The sequence below is a fragment of the Carcharhinus amblyrhynchos genome, unplaced genomic scaffold (genome assembly GCF_965287045.1).
Source record: "Carcharhinus amblyrhynchos unplaced genomic scaffold, sCarAmb.v2.hapA scaffold_39, whole genome shotgun sequence".
NCBI lineage: Eukaryota > Metazoa > Chordata > Chondrichthyes > Carcharhiniformes > Carcharhinidae > Carcharhinus > Carcharhinus amblyrhynchos.
The window spans coordinates 3,587,718-3,610,390 of record NW_027649780.1 but is presented as its reverse complement, the minus strand read 5'-3'; the positions used below and the strand labels follow the sequence as shown (position 1 = coordinate 3,610,390).

At 47.1% G+C, this 22,673-nt stretch overlaps 1 protein-coding gene across 3 annotated transcripts in view; it reads right to left on the bottom strand.

The window, feature by feature from the left end:
- Positions 1-10,639: 10,639 nt before the first annotated feature.
- Positions 10,640-22,673, bottom strand: part of LOC145363606 (uncharacterized) — a 30,172-nt gene continuing 18,138 nt past the window's right edge. For all 3 annotated transcript variants that reach the window (XM_080218790.1, XM_080218789.1, XM_080218791.1), the window contains 4 exons: positions 16,926-17,224; positions 15,422-15,515; positions 14,613-14,645; positions 10,640-12,454 (listed from right to left, as the gene is read on the bottom strand). In XM_080218790.1, coding sequence (XP_080074916.1) covers positions 12,048-12,454; positions 14,613-14,645; positions 15,422-15,515; positions 16,926-17,224 — 833 coding nt within the window. In that variant the 3' untranslated portion in view covers positions 10,640-12,047. The remainder of the gene's footprint in view (positions 12,455-14,612; positions 14,646-15,421; positions 15,516-16,925; positions 17,225-22,673) is intronic.

The following is a 22,673-nucleotide window of genomic DNA, read 5'->3' as shown; positions in this document are numbered from 1 at the left end:
AACTTACGATTCGGGAGGGCAAGTGGTCAGCCAGTTCAACTGATATTACAATGCACATTGCTGAGCCTCTGGCGCCAGATGTCTGCAACGTCTGTGTTATTTTCCATTTCGTTTCTTTAACTCCACTGTTGAAAGAAAGGAGCAGTTGGTGCCAAACAGCAACACCTATTCGACTGGAGTCACTGTCGATTGTTGAGAAAATGTGTGTGTGTATGTGTGTGCATGTATGTGTATGTGTGTGTGTATGTGTATATGTGTGTGTGTATGTGTATATGTGTGTGTGTGTATGTATGTGTGTATGTGTGTGCATGTGTGTGTGTGTATGTGTGTGTGTATGTGTATATGTGTGTGTGTATGTATGTGTGTGTATGTGTGTGTGAGAGAGAGAGAGAGAGAGCGTTTTGGGAGAAAAGTCTCGAGTATTAGGTCAAAGGGCTGTCGGTTCCATGGTACAACAGTTCACATTCTGGCCTCTCGCCTCCGAACTGTTGTCTAAACTGGGACAAATCGTCCTATGGGGCTGATGTAATGACGCCAGGAGAGTCATTCGCTGCATCCTCTGCAACACGAAGGCAGTAGAATTTGCTGAGATTTTGTCAGCGTTTAGAGTTCCACTTTCCGAGAATTTAAACTAAAATGCCCTTCAGCAAACATATCATCGGCACAGGCAAAAAGAAAAGACCCCGCCTGGATTCGAGCTGGGATTGTTGGATTTAGATTTCAGAGCACTCACCTGTCCACCCCAGATCCCAAGACGGGCCCGCCCTGGGAAATGGTCACTGGAAGAATTTGATCTCTTTCATTCGACATGTCAGCAACAGCAACGTGTCGCCGTGCGCCACACAGTCCCTCAAATCCACAGCAAATCATTTCCTTCATAGGCCGTATCGGGAAATATCAGCAGAAATAGTCATGTTTCACAGCTCATTTGCTCTTTCTTGACGTTTCTTGGATTCTGTGGTGCAATGGTGAGCACTCTGGTCTTTGAATCCAACGATTTGAGTTCAAGTTTCGGTGGAACCTTGTTTTCCTTCGCCAATGTGATGATTGCTTTGCTGAAGGGCATTTCGTTTAACTATCTGACAAAGTACGAATCGAGGGGGCAATTTGTCAACCAGTTGAACTGCTACTACAATGCACATTGCTGAACCTCTGGCGCCAGATGCCTGCAACATCTGTGTTTTTCTTTATCAATTTTTGCTACTCTGTCTAAAGGAAAGAGCAGTTGGTGTCAAATAACAACAACCCTTCCACTGAAGCCGGGCAATTATCGAGCAAGTTTGTGTATGTGTGAGATCTGGGTGAAAGGTTTCCTGCCTTAAACCATGGTGTAACAGTTAGCACTCTGGTCTTTGAGTCAAATAGTCCGAGTTTGAATTGCGATGGAACCAGAATGCTCATCGTTCCAACTGTAGTTTAAATTGAGACAGGTGGCTCAGTGTTTGGCATCGGTAGGGGAACCCTGATTTCTGTGGCTCTTCTGGTACGGTGGCAGAGTGGTTTGCACTGCTGCCTCACAGTGCCAGGGACAGGGTTCAGATCTCTCCTCATGTTACTGCCTGTGTGCAGTTTGCACTTTCTCCCCGTGCCTGCGTGTGTGGAAGGAAACTGAGCACCCGGTGTACAACTCAGTGAGGTGTGGGTTCTATTGATTGGCCGTGCTAAATTGCCCATAGCGTCAGGGGGATTAACAGGGCAAACACCTGGGGTTACGGGGATAGGACCTGGGTGGAATTGTTGTCAGTGCCGTCTCGGTGGGTCGAATGGCTGCCATGTACACTGTAGGGATTCTGTGTCTGAGCGTTTTGTCTTCTTGAGCAATCGTTCTCTGGGGCTGAAGAAATGACATCAGGAGAGTCATTCGCTGCATCATCTGCAATGTGATTGCGGGGACATTTTCTGAAATTTCCTCAGTGTTTAAAATACCACTTTCCGAGAATTTTAAATAAAATGTCTGTCAGCAAACCCATTACTGGCTCCACCCTGAGCAAAGATTCACCACTCTCTGACTGAAGAAATTCTTCCTCATCTCTGCTTTAAAGGGACATCCCTTCAGCCTGAGGTTGTGCCCTCTGGTTCTACTTTTTCACAAGAGTGGAAACATCCTCTCCACATCCACGTTATCCCGGCCTCGCAGTACTCTTAAGTTTCAATGAGATCCCCATCTCATCCGTCCAAACTCCAAAGAGCACAGACCCAGAATTCTCAACCGTTCCTCATACGACAAGCTCTTCATTCCAGGGATCATTCTTGTGAATCTCCTTTAGACCCATTCCAAGGCCAGCACATCCTTCCTTCGAGATGGGGCCAAAACTATTCACAGTATTCAAATGGGGTCTGACCAGAACAGTATAGAACAGTAGAAACCCTACAGTGCAGAGAGAGGTCATACAGCCCATCGAGTCTGCACCGACAACGATCCCATCCAAGCTCTATCCCTACACATTTACCCGCTAATCCCTCTAACCTACGCATCCCAGGACACTAAGGGGCAATTTAGCTTGGCCAGTCCACCTAACCTGCACATCTTTGGACTGTGGGGGGAAACCAAAACACCTGGAACAATCCTATGCAGACACGGGGAGAATGCACAAACTCCACATAGACAGTGACCCGAGCCAGGGATCGAACCCAGGTCCCCAGAGCAACAGTGCTAACCATTATGCTACCGCGCCACTCATATTTTGCAGTCTCAGAAGTGCACCCCTGCCCTTGAATTTGAGCCCTCTCGACATCAATGCCAACACTGCATTTGCCTTCCAAACTGCCGACTGAATCTGCACATTAACATTAAGAGAATCTTGGACAATGACCCCCAAATCCCTTTGTGTTTCTGATTTCCTCAGCATTTCCCAATATGGAAAATAGCCTGTGCCTCCATTCCTCCTTCCAAAGTGCATAACCTCTCATTTTCCTACATTGTATTCCATCTGCCACTTCTTTGCCCACTCTTCTGACCTGTCCATGTCCTTCAGCAGCCCCATTGCCCCCTCTACATATCGTTACCATACTTACCCTCCATTCTCACAGTAATGTACCAGTCTTGAATTGCTATCAACTTACACTTGAAAGCCTCCCACACGTCAGATGTTGTTTTGCCCTCAAATATCTGCCCCAAAAATATACTGTTTAGTTCATACCCAACATTGTTGTAATTAGCCGTTCCATGAATTTAGTACCTTCACTTACACTTAATGTCCACCATTACCTTAAAGCTTCCTGAATTGTGGCCACTGTTTCCGAACTGCTCCCCTACTGAAATGTCGACCACCTGGCCAGACTGATTCCCCAATACCAGGTCCACTACGCGCCTTCCTTAGTTGGCCTATCTGTACACTGTTTCAAGTAGCCGTCCTGTTTGTTCCTTCCAAACTCTGTCCCATCCACGCCACTAGCACTAAGTGTGTCACAGTCAATATAAGGAAGTTAACATCTCCCACCACAACAACACTGTTACTTTCACACGTGCGAAAATCTGCCTACATATCTGTTCCTCTATCTCCCGATGGCTTTTGGGCGACCTGTAATAAACCCCCAGCGTTCTGACGACACCGTTCTCATTCCTGAGCTAGACCCAAATTGCCTCACAATATGGGCCTTCTGAGGTGTCCTCCCGCGGCACAGCTGTGATATTCACTTAACCAATAGCCCTGCTTCCCCACACCTTTTACATCCCCCTTTATCCCACCTAAAACATTTGTATCCTGGAAAGTTAAGTTGAAACAAATGCATTTCATACCACCAGATCCTTTTTGATCAGCAGCCAAACCTGCCCCCCTCTTCCTTTGAGTCTTACTGACCCTACTCTACAGTTCCCCTTCAGTTAATTTACCTTTGCTATGTCTCCCACTTCCCTGCCAAATGAGATTAAATCCTCCCGTGTGACACGAGAAAATCTCCTGGCCAGAATATTTATGTCCCTTCAGTTTAAATGTCACCCTCCTTCTTGTACAGATCTCACCTCGCCGGAAAAGATCCCATTGTTCAGGTATCGGAAACCCTCTCTTCAACACCAGCTGTTTAGCCATGTGCTGAACTGAACTTTTTTCCTATTACTAACCTCATTGGCACTTGGCACAGGGGGTAATCCTGACAATACAAACTTAGAGGTCCTGCTTTTTAACTTTACACCTAATTCCCTAAACTGCTGCCACAGGACCTCGTCACTCTTCCTTCCTATGTTGTTCGTACCAAAATGGGTCATGACTTCTGGCTGCTCACCATCTCGTTTCAGAATGTTTTCTCCCAGCTTAGAGACATCCTGTACTCTGGCACCAGGAAGGAAACACGCTGGAGTCTCGTTCACATCGACAGAAACGCCCATCTGTACCTCTAAGCATATAATCCATTTTAACTATTGCTCTGGTGCTCGTTGTTCGCCCCTGCTTAACACCAGAGCAAGCCACGGTGGCACTGCCCTTGGTGCTGCTGCTGTTATCCCCGAATAGGCCATCCTCCCCAACAGGATCCAAAACGTTATAATTGTTATCTAGTTAAGATTGGAAAATCGTCCTCAGAGCATCTGCAACCTCACCCCTGATCTCGGCAGGGTGGCAAAGTGGTTAGCTCTGCTGCTTCTTAGCGTCAGGGACCCGGGTTTGATTCCCGAGTTGGGTCTGTGTAGACTTTGCACATTCTCCCCGCGTGTGCATGTGTTTCCTCCGGATGCTCCGGTTTCCTCCCAGTCCGAAAATGCGCGGGTAAACTGGATTGGCCGTGATCAATTTTCCTTCGTGTCAGTGGGATTAGCTGGGGTAACTGCATGTGGTTATGGTGATAAGGTCTGGGTGGGATTGTGGTCGGTGCAGACTCGATGGGCCAGATAGCCCCCTCCTGCACTGTAGCATTCTATGATCCTCTTTCAGCAGCCTCAGAAACAGTCCATCTGGCCCTTTGAGAAATACCTTACGATTATTCTGTCCATTATCTTAGCGTGTTCCTCCTGGACGCACTAATCTGCATCACACTGTTCCATTGCAAATATGGAGACAAAATATTCATTCAAAATTCTTCCCACGTCCTCTGCATCTCCACACAAGCTTCGTTCTTCATTGCTGATAGATCACAGATTTGCCTTAACTTTTACCATTAATATATTGGCAAAACATCTTTGGGTTTTCTTTAACTTTATTTGCTATTTTTTCATGCCTTCTCTGGTTTCCTTATTTCCTTTTCACTTTGCCCCCGCATTTCCGATATTCATCGAGGCTATTAGCAGTGATTCCTTCTTAATGCCTATCATACACTTTATTTTCCTGTTTGATCATCCCCTGCAATTCTTGTAGACAACCAGGGGATCTAGAATTTGCAGAACCAGTCTTATTTTGGGAGGGAACATGTCAACTTTGTAAATTTTCTTACAGCATCAGGGACCCAGATTTTATTCGGGCCTTGGGTGACTGACTGTGTGGAGCATGCATATTCTCTCCATATCTGCTTCTATTTCCCTGGGTGCTCCAGTTTCCTCTAATGGTCCAAATATGGGCTGTTTAGGTGAGTTGGCTACGACTCAAATCACCTCCTTCTGCAGTGTAGGGATTCTATGATTCACAATCTCACTTTTTTCGTGTTTCCCACTGTTTTCCACTGATTTATCCCCTAGCAATGCTGTCCAGCACATGTCAGCCAAGTCTCATCTCATTCCTGCAAAATTTGCCCTATCTTAGTTCGAAATTTTTATTCCTGCTTTATCTCTGTTCTTTTTCATGGTAAGGCTAAATACAACTGAATTGTGATCACTATGCCTGATATGGTCACCAACTGTCACTTCACGCACTTACCCTTCTTTGTTCCCAAGGTGAGGTCTAGAATTGCATCTTCTCTTATTGGGTTTTGGTTGAAAACATTTCCTGGATACACGGAATGAATTCTCTCTCAGTGCCCCTTATATTGTTTGAATCCCAGTTGATAACCCAGCCCAAAGATGTGCTGGCTCGGTTGATTGGCTATGCTGAGTTGTCCCTTCATGTTGGGCAGTTCCCATGCATAGATGTGCTGTCTGTTATGCCTTGTGAGACTCAGCCACATTTTACACAGTCCCTGCCAAACCTTCCCCAACACCCATCAGACTTTTAGTGCAAATGCCCCCCACTCGCATTGATTGTCCCACAAACTTGTGCCCCCCAAGCCAAACTGCTATGTGGGCCAAGATGGCAGCGTGCATTTGGAGAACATGTAGGAGTCAGACTTGAGTGGCACCAGGGGCAGGATCCCAGTGAGCATAACCGTGAGCCACCATCATCCTCCAGCCTTCAACCAAGACTCACAACCATTGCCAACCCAGGCCCATTAACAGGTTTGGATGTTTCTGGGAGACAGAGTGCTGGGATGACCGGATTGGGAAGGGTGATGTGGTTGAAGGCCCAGATCGCTTACAAGATGGAATGGCGGCTGCACTTGCTCCTGAGGTGCGATGGATGTGTGTTGGTTACAGCCTCCTTACTACATGATATCAGTTAAGTGAAGTGGGCTGCGTTTAAGGCACCGTTCATTGCCCTTCCCTGCCGGACACCTTCTATCGCTGCCTGTCCCGTTTCCCCTGGCTCGTCATATGGCAGGATGTCCACCCCACCCCCTCGCCACCCTTCCTCCTCCTCCTCCTTCTCCAGCTTGCCTCCACGCTGCTGGGCAATGTGGGCGGCACAGTGGTTAGCACTGCTGCCACACCCAGGTTTGATTTCTGACTCACATCACTGTCAGTGTGGCTTTCTCCCCGTGTATGCGTGGGTTTCCTGTTTCCTCTGGTTTCCTCCCACAGTCCAAAATTGTGCAGGTTTGATGCATGGGCCATACAACATTCTCCCTCTGTATAGCCGAACAGGCGCCTGATGGGGCAACTCGGGCATTTTCATAGTAATTTCATTGCTGTGTTAACGTCAGTCTACTTGTGACTAATAAAGTAAGCTTTTAAAAACTTTATGTTGTGCAGAACGCAGAACTATGATTAAGCATGAAGCACATACAGGGTCCCAGCAGGTGAACCGCATTTTAAACAGGTCGATGCACCACTCCACTGTGGACTGAGAGGCTGTGTGGGCCTCGTTGTACCAGGTTTCTGACTGGGTCTCGGGCCTCTGCACAAACATCAGCCATGACCTTAGGTGGTAACCCTTGTCACCCAGTAGCCATCCCAGCAGCATGGGCTGGTCTTGAAAGAGATCAGGAGTATCCGACTTCCTGAGGGCAAAGCTGTCATGGGTACTCCCCGGGTAGAGACCATCGACATGCATGATCCATATGACATGGTCACACACCATCTGCACATTCAGGGAGTGGAATCAAAGTTTATGTACTGTCCTTCCCAGTCACAAAGGACATCTGTGACCTGCCACACTCATCTGGCAGAAACAAAGGCCTGTGTACCCCACTAAGGTCTCCATTGGGTGCCCGAAATGACCCGATGCAAAAATGTTCAGGGCAGCCGTCACTTAACCTCCACACTGAGTCGATGACCATCCCACCCCTGAGGTTCCAGATGGGCCTCAGACAGTCTCAAATAAATTCCGGGGCCTGTACCTCCTCCCCCACTGCGCCCTCCACCTTCTATGCACCCTTTTAGGAGACTGCTCACCCACCTCCTGGACCTCAGCGGCAGACCCCTGCCCTCCTTCCCGAGGGACTGGTATTGACTGCTCACCACACCTTTCACCTCCTGAGCCACCTCCTTTGCCTCCCGATCCACCACCATAATGGCCCGGTCCAAATCTATCAAGGTCTGTCTGTCTAAGATCCATCTGCACAATGGGGTTTGGAAAGAGCAAGGAATGACAGATTAATGTCATTGGCTGCTTAGACCCAGCACCACCCCAATCCTCACTTGGGCCAGCAATCCCACTTGTGGGTGCTGTCATCACCACACAATCCATGGTGCCACGCGTGACCTGATTAATTTGTATGCAATTCCCATCGTGACGAATACTGGCACAGATTATGCAGCCGTGGGCACTGCTCACCCTTGAACAATTGCCATGTGTGCAATTGCAGCATCATTACAGGCATGGTCCAGTGTCAGTCATCACTGGATGTTTGCCCAGTGGCAGCAGTTTCCGCGCAGTCTATGTGTGAACCTTGGCACCCGGTGCCCTGGTGCGGCAGCTGCTTGATGCGGTTAAGCCTCACCTCCCCCTCCCCCCCCCCCCCCACCCACCCCACCCCCCACGCACTCTCCACTCTCCCCCGACCCTGCCACTCCCGGAACCCCAGCAATCTCTCAGTGCAATCCCTAACCATATCCCATGTCCAGGCAACGCCGCCACACAATGCCCTCAAGGGAGAGGCTGAGCAGCACTCCATCAGGGTCCCTGTCCCACAACGTTACAGCAGTGCCCTCAAGGGGAAGGCTGAGCAGGACTCCTCCAGGGCCCACGCCCAGGGAGTTCTGACAAAATAGAAACTCCCCACTCCTCCTCCGCCTCCCCCCCCCCCCCCACCGCAACACTGCCCCCACGCCTTCCCACCACCCCAGATATCACTGGTCCACTGGCCAGGAGGAAGCCCACCGAGGATCCCCAGGGCTCACCTGCAACATCCCCCGCACTCCGCTCACTTCAGGTCCACTTCACTCACGAAGCTGTTCAAAACGGTACTTCGGCCTCATAAAAATGGGACGGCACAGCAGCACAGTGGGTTAGCACTGCTGCTTCACAGCTCCAGGGTCCTGGGTTCGATTCCGGGCTCGGGTCACTGTCTGTGCGGTGTTTGCACGTTCTCCTCGTGTCTGCGTGGGTTTCCTCCCACAGTCCAAAGGTGTGTGGATTAGGTTGATTGGCCATGCTAAGTGTCCAGGGATGCGTAGGTTAGAGGGATCAGTGGGGATTGAATATAAAAGTAGGGAGGTCTTGCTGCAGCTGTATAGGGCATTGGTGAGGCCGCAGCTGGAGTACTGTGTGCAGTTTTGGGCACTGTACTTACGCAAGGATATTTTGGCCCTGGAGGGAGTGCAGAGGAGGTTTACTAGGCTGATACCGGAGTTGAGGGGATTGAGCTATGAGGAGAGGCTGAATAAACTAGGCTTGTACTTGTTAGAGTTTAGAAGAATGAGGGGAGATCTCATTGAGACATATAAGATGATGAATGGGATGGATAGGATAGAGGTGGAGAGACTCTTCCCGCTCAAAAAAGACAGTAGGACTAGGGGGCACAGCCTCAAGATAAAGGGGGGCGGTTTAGAACGGAGTTGAGGAGGAACTTCTTCACTCAAAGGGTGGTGAATCTCTGGAATTCTCTGCCCGTTGAAGTGGTGGAGGCTGCCTCGCTAAATATTTTTAAGAAGCGGGTTGATGGGTTCTTGATAAGAGAGGGGATTAAGGGTTATGGGGAGAGGGCGGGAAAGTGGAACTGAGCCACAACAGATCAGCCATGATCTTATTGAATGGCGGGGCAGGCTCGAAGGGCTAGATGGCCTACTCCTGCTCCTATTTCTTATGTTCTTATAATGTGTGGGGATATGGGGATAGGGCCTGGGTGGGATTGTGGCCGGCGCAGACTCAATGGGCCGAAGGGCCTCTTTCTGCACTGTAGGGTTCTATGATTCTATGAAAATCATGGGGGCGACTCTCCCAAAACATCCGAAGTGTCGTTCTCGCAGGAAAACTGTAATCATTCAGGCTGGTTGAATCATGGGAGTTCAGACTAGAGTCCCCCCCCCCCAACATTCTGCAGTGCAGAGGCCACCAACCTGAATATCACTCAATTTCGGTGGGGTGGGGTGGGGCCTATTGACAATGGAAGGAGCTGTAGTCAGCGGGCATCTGCGCATGTACAGTAGGCCCGCACTGTCAACGTGCAGCTTGCTGGCCAGCTCACTGCTGGTCAACCCGTGGCCCTGCACTGCTGCACCCCCAAACTCCCCACGGCCGATCTGGGCCCTCCTGGTCCATTTGACGGCCAGCCCCGAAAGCCCCCGTCCCAGCCCGATCTCCAGCCTCCCCCCCCACGCCCCCCCCCCAATTCTCCACCCACCTTCCAGCACTGACGACCCTCTTCCCTCACTTCCCTGCAGCCATCCCCCCCACCTCCCCGCGAGGCAGACCTGCCCCCCCCCCAAGATGTAGGCCCCTTTCCGGCAGAACCCAAAACCCACCGGCTGGCCCGATCGCTAGCCTCCCCTACTGCCTCCATCGCAATACAGAGTGGGAACCTTCTTGGCCTTTAAAGCTCAGAATAAAGCCTGAGCCATGAAGATAGTTTGTATCTATATGCTGATTGAGGTATACATACTGTGTAGAAGCATTATGCTTCACTAGCTAACTGGGCTTTATATAAATGTAAAATTATGATTTAATGTGCCTGACTTAGTGCAGATTATAACTTTGTGGAGAAATGGTGAAAGTATAAAAAAAAAGTATGATCACAAATGACAAAGTCACAACACCCCCACCCCTTAGGCTCTGCGATCACCAGGCCCCACCCCAGACCCCACCCACCTTGGCACTTCTAAATACTATTTAAATACCAGCAACGCCACCCAGCCGATTTCCGGCATAGCACAAACACTGCCTGAGATTGGGCCGGGAAGATGCAGGCACAGTGCGAATGCCTGCGGGAATCCCGCAAATCGGCCGGGCGTGGTTTTCCCGCCCCGCTGCGCTATGAACATAATCATCTTTCACAAGAGAACCTCAGCAAACAGCCATCTCCCTTTGATTAACAATCTTTATTCTTTCATTAAATATCCAATTTTCTATCCAAAACATCAACTGATCCTGTGTCCACCACCTTCTCAGAAAGAACAATCGAGAATCTTAAGACTTGGCATGTGAAGAATTCCTCCTTTTATCACGATTCTTTCTTCTACCAATGCCTTTCAATCTGGATCCTTCCCACAGTGGGAATAATTTCTCTCTCCAGCTACTCTGTCCAGATGTCTCCGAGTTTTAAGATCTCTCTTGAATCCTCCCTCCACATTCTCCACTCCAGGAAACAGTCCCAGCTGCTTCATTCGATCCACAAAAATGTACTTCCTTATCACTGGAGTCCTTCTCGTCAATCTTTTTTCCACACATTCAGCAATACTTTCACATCCTCCCTACAGTGCAGTGTGCCGAACTAGAAACAATGCCCTCGTTGAGGCACAATCAATTTTTACAAACGTGTAAATCACATCTTAACCCATTTGTGCACATTCATAATGATAAACTCTTTATACTTTCCTCATTAGCAAGCACAGAAGCTGAGCACATGAAGCAATAACATTGGAAAGCTGGTCTCATACCTAAGCCTCTGATCAACCTGGGCAGTTCAGAGCAAGCAAAGAAGGTTTTTGTTTTAAAGAGCGCAGTCAGCGTTGCAATGTTAGACATGGGACAGCAAATGTTAGGCACAACGATATCGCACAAACAGCGATGTGAGGCAATGATATCAATTTTTTTTTTGTCTTTCAAAGCTGCCGTCTGTGATCTTTAGTTAGTTACAGGCTGGATTCGAATTGATGAGTTCAGGATGATCTATACATAGAATAACAAATCCATGGGAGTGAGTTACAGACTGGAATCTAACAAGGAGTTCAAGGGGGTTTGTATATAGAATAAGATACCTGGGAATGTGTTACAGGCTAGAATTTAATCAAGGGCTTGGTGTGGTTTATATATGGAATAACAAATACTTGGAAATGATTTACAGACTGAAATCATATCGAGGGGTTTGGATGGTTTATATATAGAATAACAGGTAGCTGGAAACGAGTTACAGACTGGAATCCAATCTAGGAGTTTGTCGTGGTTTATATCTAGAATAACAGATACCCAGAAGTGAGTTACTGACTGGCGTCTAATCGAGGAATTTGGAGTAGTTTACATAAAATGACAGATACCCGGAACTGAGTTACATAGTAGAATCTAATTGAAAAGTTCGTGATGGTTTATATACAGAATAGCAGATACCTGGGAGTGTCACAAACTGGAATCTAATCGAGGGTTTTGGGTAGTTCATAGAACAACAGATGACCAAGAGTCAATTACAATCTAGAATTGAATCAATAGTTTTGGAGTGGCTTAAATGCAGACTGTGCTGGGAGTGAATTTTTATTCATCTCACTTCCCAAATTCACCTTACAATGGAGTCAAAACTGTCACCTCCTCAGCTTCTGCTGAATAAGTTACTACATTTTGACCATCGTTTCCCTGTCGTCTGAGGTGTTGGTAGTCATCATTTCTTGGCCCTTGGCTCAGGCTTGTGTATCTTGAATCTTGTTCTGGAACAATCTGGGGAGTGCTAGGCCCAGCCTCATGCTGCCTTCTCAGGCTTGCAGCAGGCCCTGCCTGGGCCTGCTCTCTTATTGAGCCTGTGCTAGGCCCAGCCGTGGCCTGCCTTCTCAGGCTGGCAGCACGTCCAGCCTCGACCTGCACAGAAGGCCCCTTTGACATGCCCTGCACCCTTTGGCCAGTGGCCTGGGCTTGGTCTTTGGTGTCAGGTTGAGTTTCAGAACTTAACAGATCAGAGTAAATTCCTTCGTCTCCTGCAAAGAGGAAAAATCAATTTCAGAGAGAAAAGAAACATGAAAACAAGGAACAGTTGGATTAATGAGCTTGGTTCTCAAGCTGTGGCATTTATTTTACTGACCTATCAACTCTATTCCCCACTTCACTCGCCATTCACTTTTAGAAAATCCCCGAAAATCTCTCAACCTCTGTCTTGAATCTACTCGATGACTGATCATCTACCGCTCACTGGGTTAGAGAAAAGCCTCACAACTCTCTGACTGAAAGGTCTGAAATTTGATCCCTTACCCTGAAACCGTCCCAAGACTCCGCTAATGGGGGAAACAGCCGGTAAATATGTTGTATGTGAAACTGAGAACATACGTTTCAAAGAGATCGGGTCTCACACTTCTGGCTTCCAAAATACTAATCTCACATCATACAATATCCCTCAGCCCTGAAGTCAACAGCAAAATGGATTTTCTCTGTCTCACTCGAAGGTGAGTTAATTCTGTAAGGAGACCAACACTGCTCGCAGTATTCCAAATGTGAAGTACCAAAGTAGCTGTAACAATGATATCTCACTCCAGTAAACTAAATGCTTGTGTAAAAAAGACAAACATGGGTTTCGAATTTATTCCTGTACCTGCCTGTCAGACAGATCTCCAGGTAAGGGAAATCTAGAGGTAGATTGACACAGAAACAGTCTGACCGTTTCCAAAGTGTTAACATTACGTTCAGTGATCTTAAAAAAGAGGAAAAATATCTCCCTCTTACACTGTTCACATCAAACACTCCCAGGACAGGTTCAGCAAAGCGTTAGAGACAGAATAAATCTTTGCTTACACTATCCCCATCAAACACTTCCAGGACAGGTGTAGCACGGGGTTAGATGCAGTGTGAAGCTTCCTCTACACTGTCCCTCCATCAAACACTCCCAGGACAGGTGTAGCACGGGGTTAGATGCAGTGTGAAGCTTCCTCTACACTGTCCCTCCATCAAACACTCCCAGGACAGGTGTAGCACGGGTTAGATACAGTGTGAAGCTTCCTCTACACTATCCCCATCAAACACTTCCAGGACAGGTGTAGCACGGGGTTAGATACAGTGTGAAGCTTCCTCTACACTGTCCCCATCAAACACTTCCAGGACAGGTGTAGCACGGGTTAGATACAGTGTGAAGCTTCCTCTACACTATCCCCATCAAACACTTCCAGGACAGGTGTAGCACGGGGTTAGATACAGTGTGAAGCTTCCTCTACACTATCCCCATCAAACACTTCCTGGACAGGTGTAGCACGGGGTTAGATACAGAGAAATACTCCCACTACACTGTCCCTACCAAACACTCCCAGGACAGGTAGAGCACAGGGTTAGATACAGAGAAAAAAATCCCTCTTATAGTGCCCACATCAAACACTCCTGGGACAGTTACAGCACGAGGTTAGAGCCAGATTAAAGTTTTCTGTACATTGCCCCCACCAAACACTCCCAAAACAGGCACAGCACGAGGTTAGAGACAGAATAAATCTCCGTGTACACTGTTCCCATCAAACATTCCCAGGACAGGCACAGCACAGGGTTAGAGACAAAATAAATCTCTGTGTACACTGTCCTCATCAAACACTCCCAGGGCAAGCACAACACAGAGTTAGATACATAGGAAAATCCCCTCTACACTGTCCCCAATCAAACATTCCCTGGACAGCACAGCACCGGGTCAGATGCACAGTAAAAATCCCTCTACACTGTCCCCATCAAACGCTCACTGTACATACGCAGCACAGGGTTTAATACAGACTAAAATTTCCCCTAAACTAACACCCCCGCTCCCCGCTCCCCCCCGCAATGAAATACTTCCAGGACAGGTATGACACAGGATTACATACAGAGTAAAATTCCGTCTACACTCTCCCCTATCAAACTCCCAAGACAGATATAGCAACATAGCATAGGGTTAGATACAGAGCAAAACTCCTTCTACACTGTCTCCATCAAACATTCCCAGGACAGGTACAGCACGGGGTTAGATACAGAGTAAAGATCCCTCTTAAACTGTCCCCATAAAACAGTCACTATTTTCCTGATAGAAAACACCAGGTCTCCTCCTACCCACATCTGTAATCGGCACAGTAAACAGCAGTATATTACATACAGTCAGAGAGATTCAGAGTACCCACTGGATTGATCCCCTACCTTGCTTATGTCCCGTTTCCTTTCCACTGTTGCCTAGACACAAGAGGCAAAATAAGAAAAAGTCAGTATCAGATAATATTGAGTCTCTGTTATCATTCCCTCCCTCTCCCCATTCTTTCCCTCTGCTGCCATGCTCCCTCCCTCTCCCACAAAAACCTTACTTCAATTGCTGGATTGTCTCTCTCTCTCCCTTACAGCCCCAGTGTGAGATCCCCTCTCTCTCACACCCCGAGTGTGAGATTCCCTGTCACTTACACCCCTAGTGCATGATCCCTTGTCTCTCAAAACCTGAATGCGAGATCCCCTGACACTCACACCATAAGTGTGTGATCCCTTGTCATTCACACCCCCAGTGCGAGATCCCCTGTCTCCCCCACCCCCAATGCAATGAGAGATCTCCTGTCTCTCACATCCCCGGTGCTCGATCACCTCTCACTCACACTCTCAGTGCATTACCTCCTGTCTCTCACATCCCCAGTTCGAGGCCCCCTGTCTCTCAACCCCCGAGTGCGAGATCCCCATCTCTCACACACTCAGTGCGAGATCTCCAGTCTCTCTCACATCCGCAGTGCGAGATCCCCTGTCTCACAAACCCTCAGTACGAGATCCATGTCTCTCAAATCCCCAGTACCAGATTCCTGTCTCTCACACCCCCAGTGTGAGGTCCCCAGTCATTCACACCCCCAGTGTGAGGTCCCCTGTCATTCACACCCCCAGTGCGATGTCCCCTGCCACTCACAGTCAATGCTCGGTCAACATTCTGGGATTAAGAGGAGATTGCTGCTATGAGAACAGACTCAGTACTTAACTGCTCTGCTGACGGCTCAGATAGAAAGTGATCATCAAGGCTGCCGTACAAACTGTCAGGAAAATTGTAGTAAGAATAATCTTCACTTTCTGGTACTGAAATGAGGAAACATATTTAAATAGAACAATAGGGAGAAATAGAGTGGTTCAATAACAAATAACCACAACAGGGTATTCTCTCAAATGCAATGCTTGTGCGCTTGTGTTTATGTGTGCGTGTGTGTGTGCACGTGTGTGTATGCACGTGTATGTGCATGTGTGCGCGCGTGTGTTCTGCCTTCTTGAAAGGCTGCAGTCCTCGCGCTGTGACGTTGACTCACAATGCCATAGTGATCCATAAAATAGAGTCCCCGTTGGTCTATTTCTGACAGCAGTTGAGAATAAACCATATTGCTGTTTGGCTGGAGTCACATATAGGCCAGACAGTTAAGGATGGCAGATTTCCCTCCCTAAAGGACATTGGTGAACGAAATGGGTTTTTGCAACAATGGTTTCAATGACTTCACGGTCATCAGTAGATTCTTAATTTCAGATTTTTTTTAAATATTGAATTCAAATTCCACCGACGATGAATGTGTGTGTGTGCTTGTGAGCGGGTGCATGAGTGTACGTGTGCACAAATGTGAGAGTGTGTGCATGTGTCTGTGCACATGCATGTGCGTGTATTTATGTGTGTGTCTGTGAGTGTGTGTGTTTACGTGCGCGTGCACGTGTGTATGCACACAAGTGTGAATGCGTGCACAGTGAGTGTGCGCGCATACATGTGTGCACATGTGCATGCATGCTTGTGTGTATGTGTGTGTGCACATGCACCAGTGTGTTTACGTGTCTGTTTACACATGCATGTGGGTGTTTGTGTGCACGCGCACACATATGTTTGTGTGCGCTCCTGCGCTTTTGTATGTGTATGCGCATGTGCCCATGTGTGTGCATGAGTTTGTGTCTGTGTGTGCGTATGTGCCCATGAGTACGCGTGTATGAATAAAAAAAAATTCACACTCCTGACGCTGCAGTCCTCGCGCTGTGACGTTGACCCACAATGCCATAGTGATCGATAAAATAGGGTCTCCGTTGGTCTATTTCTGACAGCAGTTGAGAATCAACCATATTGCTGTGTGGCTGGAGTCACATATAGGCCAGGATTGGTGTACCTACGTCACGGGGACTGCAGCGGTTCAAGGAGGCAGCTCCCCACCACCTTCTCAAAAATAATTAGGGATGGACAAAAATTGCTGTTCAAGCCAGCAACACCCACATCCTGTGAGAGAATAAAAATAGATGGTGGACACAATTTGGGAAGTCAGGAGGTCAGTTAATTAACACAAGACTGCTTCATGGTGTCTGAGAAGTGTGCTTCCATATATCACGACACAGAATATATTACAGTGACAGTGGTAGAATTGATCATTAACCCCCAGGATAGTGGAGTATTCACTGTTGTTAATGTCGTTGAATACCGAGGATTTGTTCATGCATTTGCGATGTAATAAAATGATAGATTGTTACCTGGTAGGGTGCTGATTTTGAGCTATTCCCACAGGTTTCTCTCAAATCAACAATCTGCTCGACTCTTGTTGCAGCGTCCTTGCATTTATAAATCGTCTCTCCAAGCTCGGAATCTAGTGTGACATCCAAAAACATCCCACCAAACGTCAGCTTATGCCTCTGATCAGCGATGACCTTCCTGTCCCCTCTGAACCACTCAAAAGCCGAGTCACGCAAGCTGGAACACTTCAGCTGCACTTTGCATGTCCCACCGCTGGCCTGCTTTCTATCGAGACAAATCTGAAGATCTCCAGCAGAACCTATTGTGAAAAAGAAATTAGTCATGCAAGCAACTGGCTGCAAGATCTATTTTCATTCTCTCACAGGATGTGGGTGTTGCCGGCTTGAACAGCGTTTTTTGTCCATCCCTAGTTGTTTTTCAACAAAGAGCAAAGAAAATTACAGCACAGGAACTGGCCCTTTGGCCCTCCAAGCCTGCACCAACCATGCTGCTGGACTGAACTAAAGCCCCCTACCCACCCGGGGACCATATCCCTCTATTCCCATCCTATTCATGGGTTTATTAAGATGTCCTTAATAGTCACCATCGTGTCTGTTTCCACTAACTTCCACGGCAGCGAGTTCCAGGCACCCACCACCCTCTGTGCAAACAGCTTGCCTCATACATCTCCTTTAAACCTTGCCCCTCGCATCTCAAACCTATGCCCCCTTGTAATTTACACTTCGACGGTGGGAAAAAGCGTCTGACTATGCCCCTCGTAATCTTGCAGACTCTATCAGGTTTCCATCTCAACCTTTGTCGTTCCAGTGAGAACAAACTAAGTTTCTCCAGTTTCTCCTCACAGCTAATGGCCTCCATGCCAGGCAACATCCTGGTAAAAGGGTGACAGGTCAGAAGATTGGATAGAATAGGATAGCATAGGATAGGATGGATAGTATAAGATAGGGTAGATAGGATAGGATAGGATGAGATAGGATAAAAAAAGCAAAGAATGACCAAAATGGTCATTTTGGTCCCCGCATTACAAGAAGGATGTGGAGGCGTTGGAGAGGGTGCAGAGGAGGTTTACTAGGATGTTGCCTGGTATGGTGGGGAGGTCCTATGAGGAGAGACTGAGGGATCTAGGGTTGTTTTCGTTGGAAAGAAGGCGGCTAAGAGGGGATCTTATTGAAACATATAAGATGATTAGAGGTTTAGATAGGGTGGATAGTGATAGCCTTTTTCCTCGGATGGAGAAAGCTAGCACGAGGGGGCATGGCTTTAAATTAAGGGGGGGTAGCTACAGGACGGATGTCAGGGGTAGGTTCTTTACCCAGCGGGTGGTGAGGGATTGGAATGCCCTGCCTGCTGCAGTTGTAAATGCGTCTAGTTTGGGGGCGTTTAAGAGATCTCTGGATAGGTTTATGGACGAAAAGGGATTGGTATAGGCTAGTGGGTCATTGTTTTTGTAACTGGTCGGCGCAACATCGTGGGCCGAAGGGCCTGTTCTGCGCTGTAATGTTCTATGTTCTATGTTCTAAAAGATTAACAAAGAGGGAGAATGAGAGAAAGTTGTCGAGAAATTTTAAAAAATAGCCATATAGTACATAACGTAACAGTTTCTACAGATACTTAAAAATGAAAAGAGTCAACGAAGTGAGCATTGGTCTGATAGAAAGTATGCCTTGAGAGTTGAAAACAGAAATTGAGGGGATAGGAGATAAATTGAACCATTATTTAAACAAAAAAAAGTGGGTGGCAAGGTGGATGGTGGTTAGCACTGCAGCCTCACAGCACCTGGGACCCGGGTTTCAATTTCGGCCTCGGGTAACTGCCTGTGTGGAATTTGCACGTTCTCCCCATGTCTGTGTGCACATCCTCCGGGAGCTCCGTTTTCTCCCACAGTCAAAAGGTGTGCAGGCTAGGTTATCGGCCATCCTAAATCGATCCTATTTCAGGGCGATTAGCTGGTTAAATATGAGGGGTTAGGGAAATAGGACCTTGGTGGGATTGTGTGCGGTGTAGACTCGATGGTCTGAATGGCCTCTTTCTACACTGTAGGGATTCTATTCTATTCTATTCCATGAAATCTTTTCTGCACCCTCTCCAAAACCTCCAAATTTTCCGGTAGGGTCGACCGGAATTGAACACTATATTCCAAGTGCGACCTAATTAAAGTTCTATAAAGCTGCAATATGACTTGCCAATTTCTAAACTCAATGCCCCGGCCGATGAAGGTAAACATGCCGTACGCCTTCTTGACTACCTTCTCCACCTGCATTGCCACTTTCAGTGACCTGTGTACCTGTAAGCCCAGATCCCTCTGCTTATCGATGCTCTTAAGGGTTCTGTCATTTACTGTACACTTTCCTTCTGTATTAGACATTCCAAAATGTATTGCCTCACACTTATCCACCCAAACACCATCTGCCATCTCCCTGCCCAATTCTTCAAACGATTTTTGTCCTGTTGAAGCTCCTGACAGTCCTCCTCGTTATCCACAATTTCTCCAACCTTTGTGTCGTCCACAAACTTACTAATCAAAAGGGTTATATTTTCCTCCAAATTGTTTATATATATTACAAACAGCAAATGTTCCAACACTGATCCCTGAGGAACACCACTTGTCACAGCCCTAATAAGAACATAAGAAATAGGAGCAGGAGTAGGCCATCTAGCCCTTCGAGCCTGCCCCACCATTCAATAAGATCATGGCTGATCTGAAGTGGATCACTTTCCTGCTTTCTCCCCGTAACCCTTAATTCCCTTGTCTGTCAAAAACTTATCTACCCGTGACTTAAATATATTTAGCGAGGCAGCCTCCACCACTTCAACGGGCAGAGAATTCCAGAGATTCACCACCCTTTGAGTGAAGAAGTTCCTCCTCAACTCCGATCTAAACTACTACCCCCCCCCCCACCACCTTATCTTGAGGGTGTGCCCTCTAGTCCTGCTATCCTTTCTAAGCAGGAAGAATCTCTCTATCTCTACCCTATCCATCCCTTTCATTATCTTATACGTCTCTATAAGATCCCCCCTCATCCTTCTAAACTCCAACGAGTACAGACCCAGTCTATTTAGTCTCTCTTCATAGTCCAACCCCCTCATCTCAGGTATCAGCCTAGTGAACCTCCTCTGCACTCCTTCCAAGGCCAATATATCCTTGCGCAAGTGCGGCGACCAAAACTGCACACAGTACTCCAGCTGTGGCCTCACCAGTACCCTGTACAGTTGCAGCAAGACCTCCCCTCGCCCTCCCCCTCCATTCACAACTGTTACCATCTGTCTTCTATGATTGAGCGAGCGCTGCATACACCTTCCCAACCACCTCTGATCCTGTGCCACTTCAGCTTCTGTGTCAGTCTGTCATGGGGGACCCTGTCAAAGGGTTTACTGAAGTCCATGTAGACAATATCTACTGCCCTATCTTCATCAATGACCTTCGTCATTTCTTCAAAAAAACTCAATCAAGAAAATGAGACACAACTTCCCTGTCACAAAACCATGTTACTTTCAGCTACTACATCCACTTATTTAGACTTTTCTAAATAAAGATCAAGAGCTTTGGGACGTCCCTGGGAATCAATTGATTCCTATGGACCTTCCAAAATATTTCATGGCTCACTTGCTTTATTTTTGCGCTTCTGGGGATTCCATAAATGTCTATCTAAGTTTTGCATGTTTATTGATGTCTTTTCTTTTACTTCACAGGAGATTCAGTCTGCCTTGTTGACCAACAAGGGACATACACGCGGTGGGTCATGCGATGGCTGCTCTTGGATGTTGCTTCGAGAGTTGCCTAGTGCTTCACATCGTTGGTGTACGCTTAAACTGGACCATCTGATGGGCAACATGACAGCTCAGTGACTATCACTGTTTGCTGTGCAGACACATGGATTTGGGCCGGTATCTGCGGGAGTTTGCACATTCTCCCCGTGATTGCGTGGGTTTTCTCCGGGTGCTCCGGTTTCCTCCCACATCCTGAAAAACGTGCTCTTAGGTTGATTGGTGTAACAAATTGTCCCTAAAATAGTCTTCCCTCAGTCTTCCCCAATAGGTGCAGACAAAGGTCATGGGTAGAGGAGGGCACTCAATGTTAAAATGGCGGCGCGGGCTCATTGAGCTGAAGGGCCTGTTTCCCATGCTGTGTTGTTCTTTGTCCTTTGTTATTTCCAGTGGGAGCAATTCCTGTCTCGAAGAATCCTCTTCAATAATTCCCATACCACTGATGGAAGGCCCACCGGCCTTTAAATACCTGGGTTATCTTTGCTGTGCTTCTTAAACGAAGGAACAGCATTCTCCAATCATCCCCGGTAGTCAGTGAGGATACAATGATTTCCCTCAAGGCCCCAGCAATTTCCTCCCTTGCAACGGACGGGTGCATTTCTGAATGGGGGGCTCTGACAAGTGGTGTTCCTCAGGGATCAATGTTGGAACATTTGCTGTTTGTAACATACATAAACAATTTGGAGGAAAATACAACTCGTTTGATTAGTAAGTTTGTGGATGACACAAAGGTTGGAGAAATTGCGGATAGCGATGAGGACCGTCAGGGGCTTCAACAGAATAATGATCATTTGTATTCTGGGGTATTTCCCATCAAGCCCTGGTGACTTGTCTATTTTAATGCTTCTCAAAACACCAATACCTCCTCATTTTTTATCTCAATGTGCCCCAAACTATCAGTACACTCTTTCCCAGACTCATCATCCATCAAGTCCTCTTTGGTGAATACTGTTGTGAAGTAATACCTTGCCCATTTCCTCTGGCTCCATGCTTAGATTCACTCTCTTATACTCTCCTTGGCTACCCCCATGCTCTTAAAGTATGTACTGAAAGCGTTTTCCCTATTCCTGCTGGCAAATTATCTTTCATCGTCCCTTTTAGCCCTCCTTCCTCCTTGCTCAAATTTCTTTCTACTTTCCTCACATTCCACACTTGCTCATATCTTCCCAGACACGTAGCCTTGACAAATACTTCCTTTTTTCTTCAATCAAAAGAAAAGAATGATGAATAAGCTCAACAAGCCTAGAAGTATCTGTAAGGAGAAAAAAAGACTTGACGTTTTAAATCCAGACGACCATTCATCGAAGCTAAACAGCAAATAAAGCGCAAGATATTTATAGTAGAGGGTGAGGAAAGTAAAGATGAATCATAACCACAGAAACTAGGGCTTCCTTTTTCTATTTGACCAGGCTCACTATATCTCTCATTATCCGATACATATCCTTCACCTTGGAAGGAATGTGAATCTCAGCAGGTTTGGCTGCATTTGTAAGGTGAGAAAAGAGCTGATGTTTCGAGTCCAGATGATCCTTAGTCAAAATTAAAAAGCATAGAAAGTGAAAGATACTTAAACAGTATGATGAGGGAATGAAAGACCAGTCATAGCCATAGAAACCAGAGGCTTCATTTTTTCTCTTTGACCAGGCTCAAAATATCTCTTGTTATCCAAGGTTCCCGAAACTTGCCATACTTATCCTTCATCCTTACAGAAATGTGCCAGTCCTGAATTCCTATTAACTTACACTTGAAAGCTCCCACATGCCAGATGTTGATTTGCCCTCAAACTACATTCGCTCAAACTACATTCTTTAGTTCCTGCCTAATTTTGTTGTAATTAGCCTTGCCCCCAGTTTAACACCTTCAATTCAGGACAATACTTACATCTATCCGTTAAATGTTACTGAATTGTGGTAACTGTTCCCAAACTGTTCCCCCACTCAAACGTCGATCAGTTGGCCAGGCTCATTCCCCAATATGGCCCC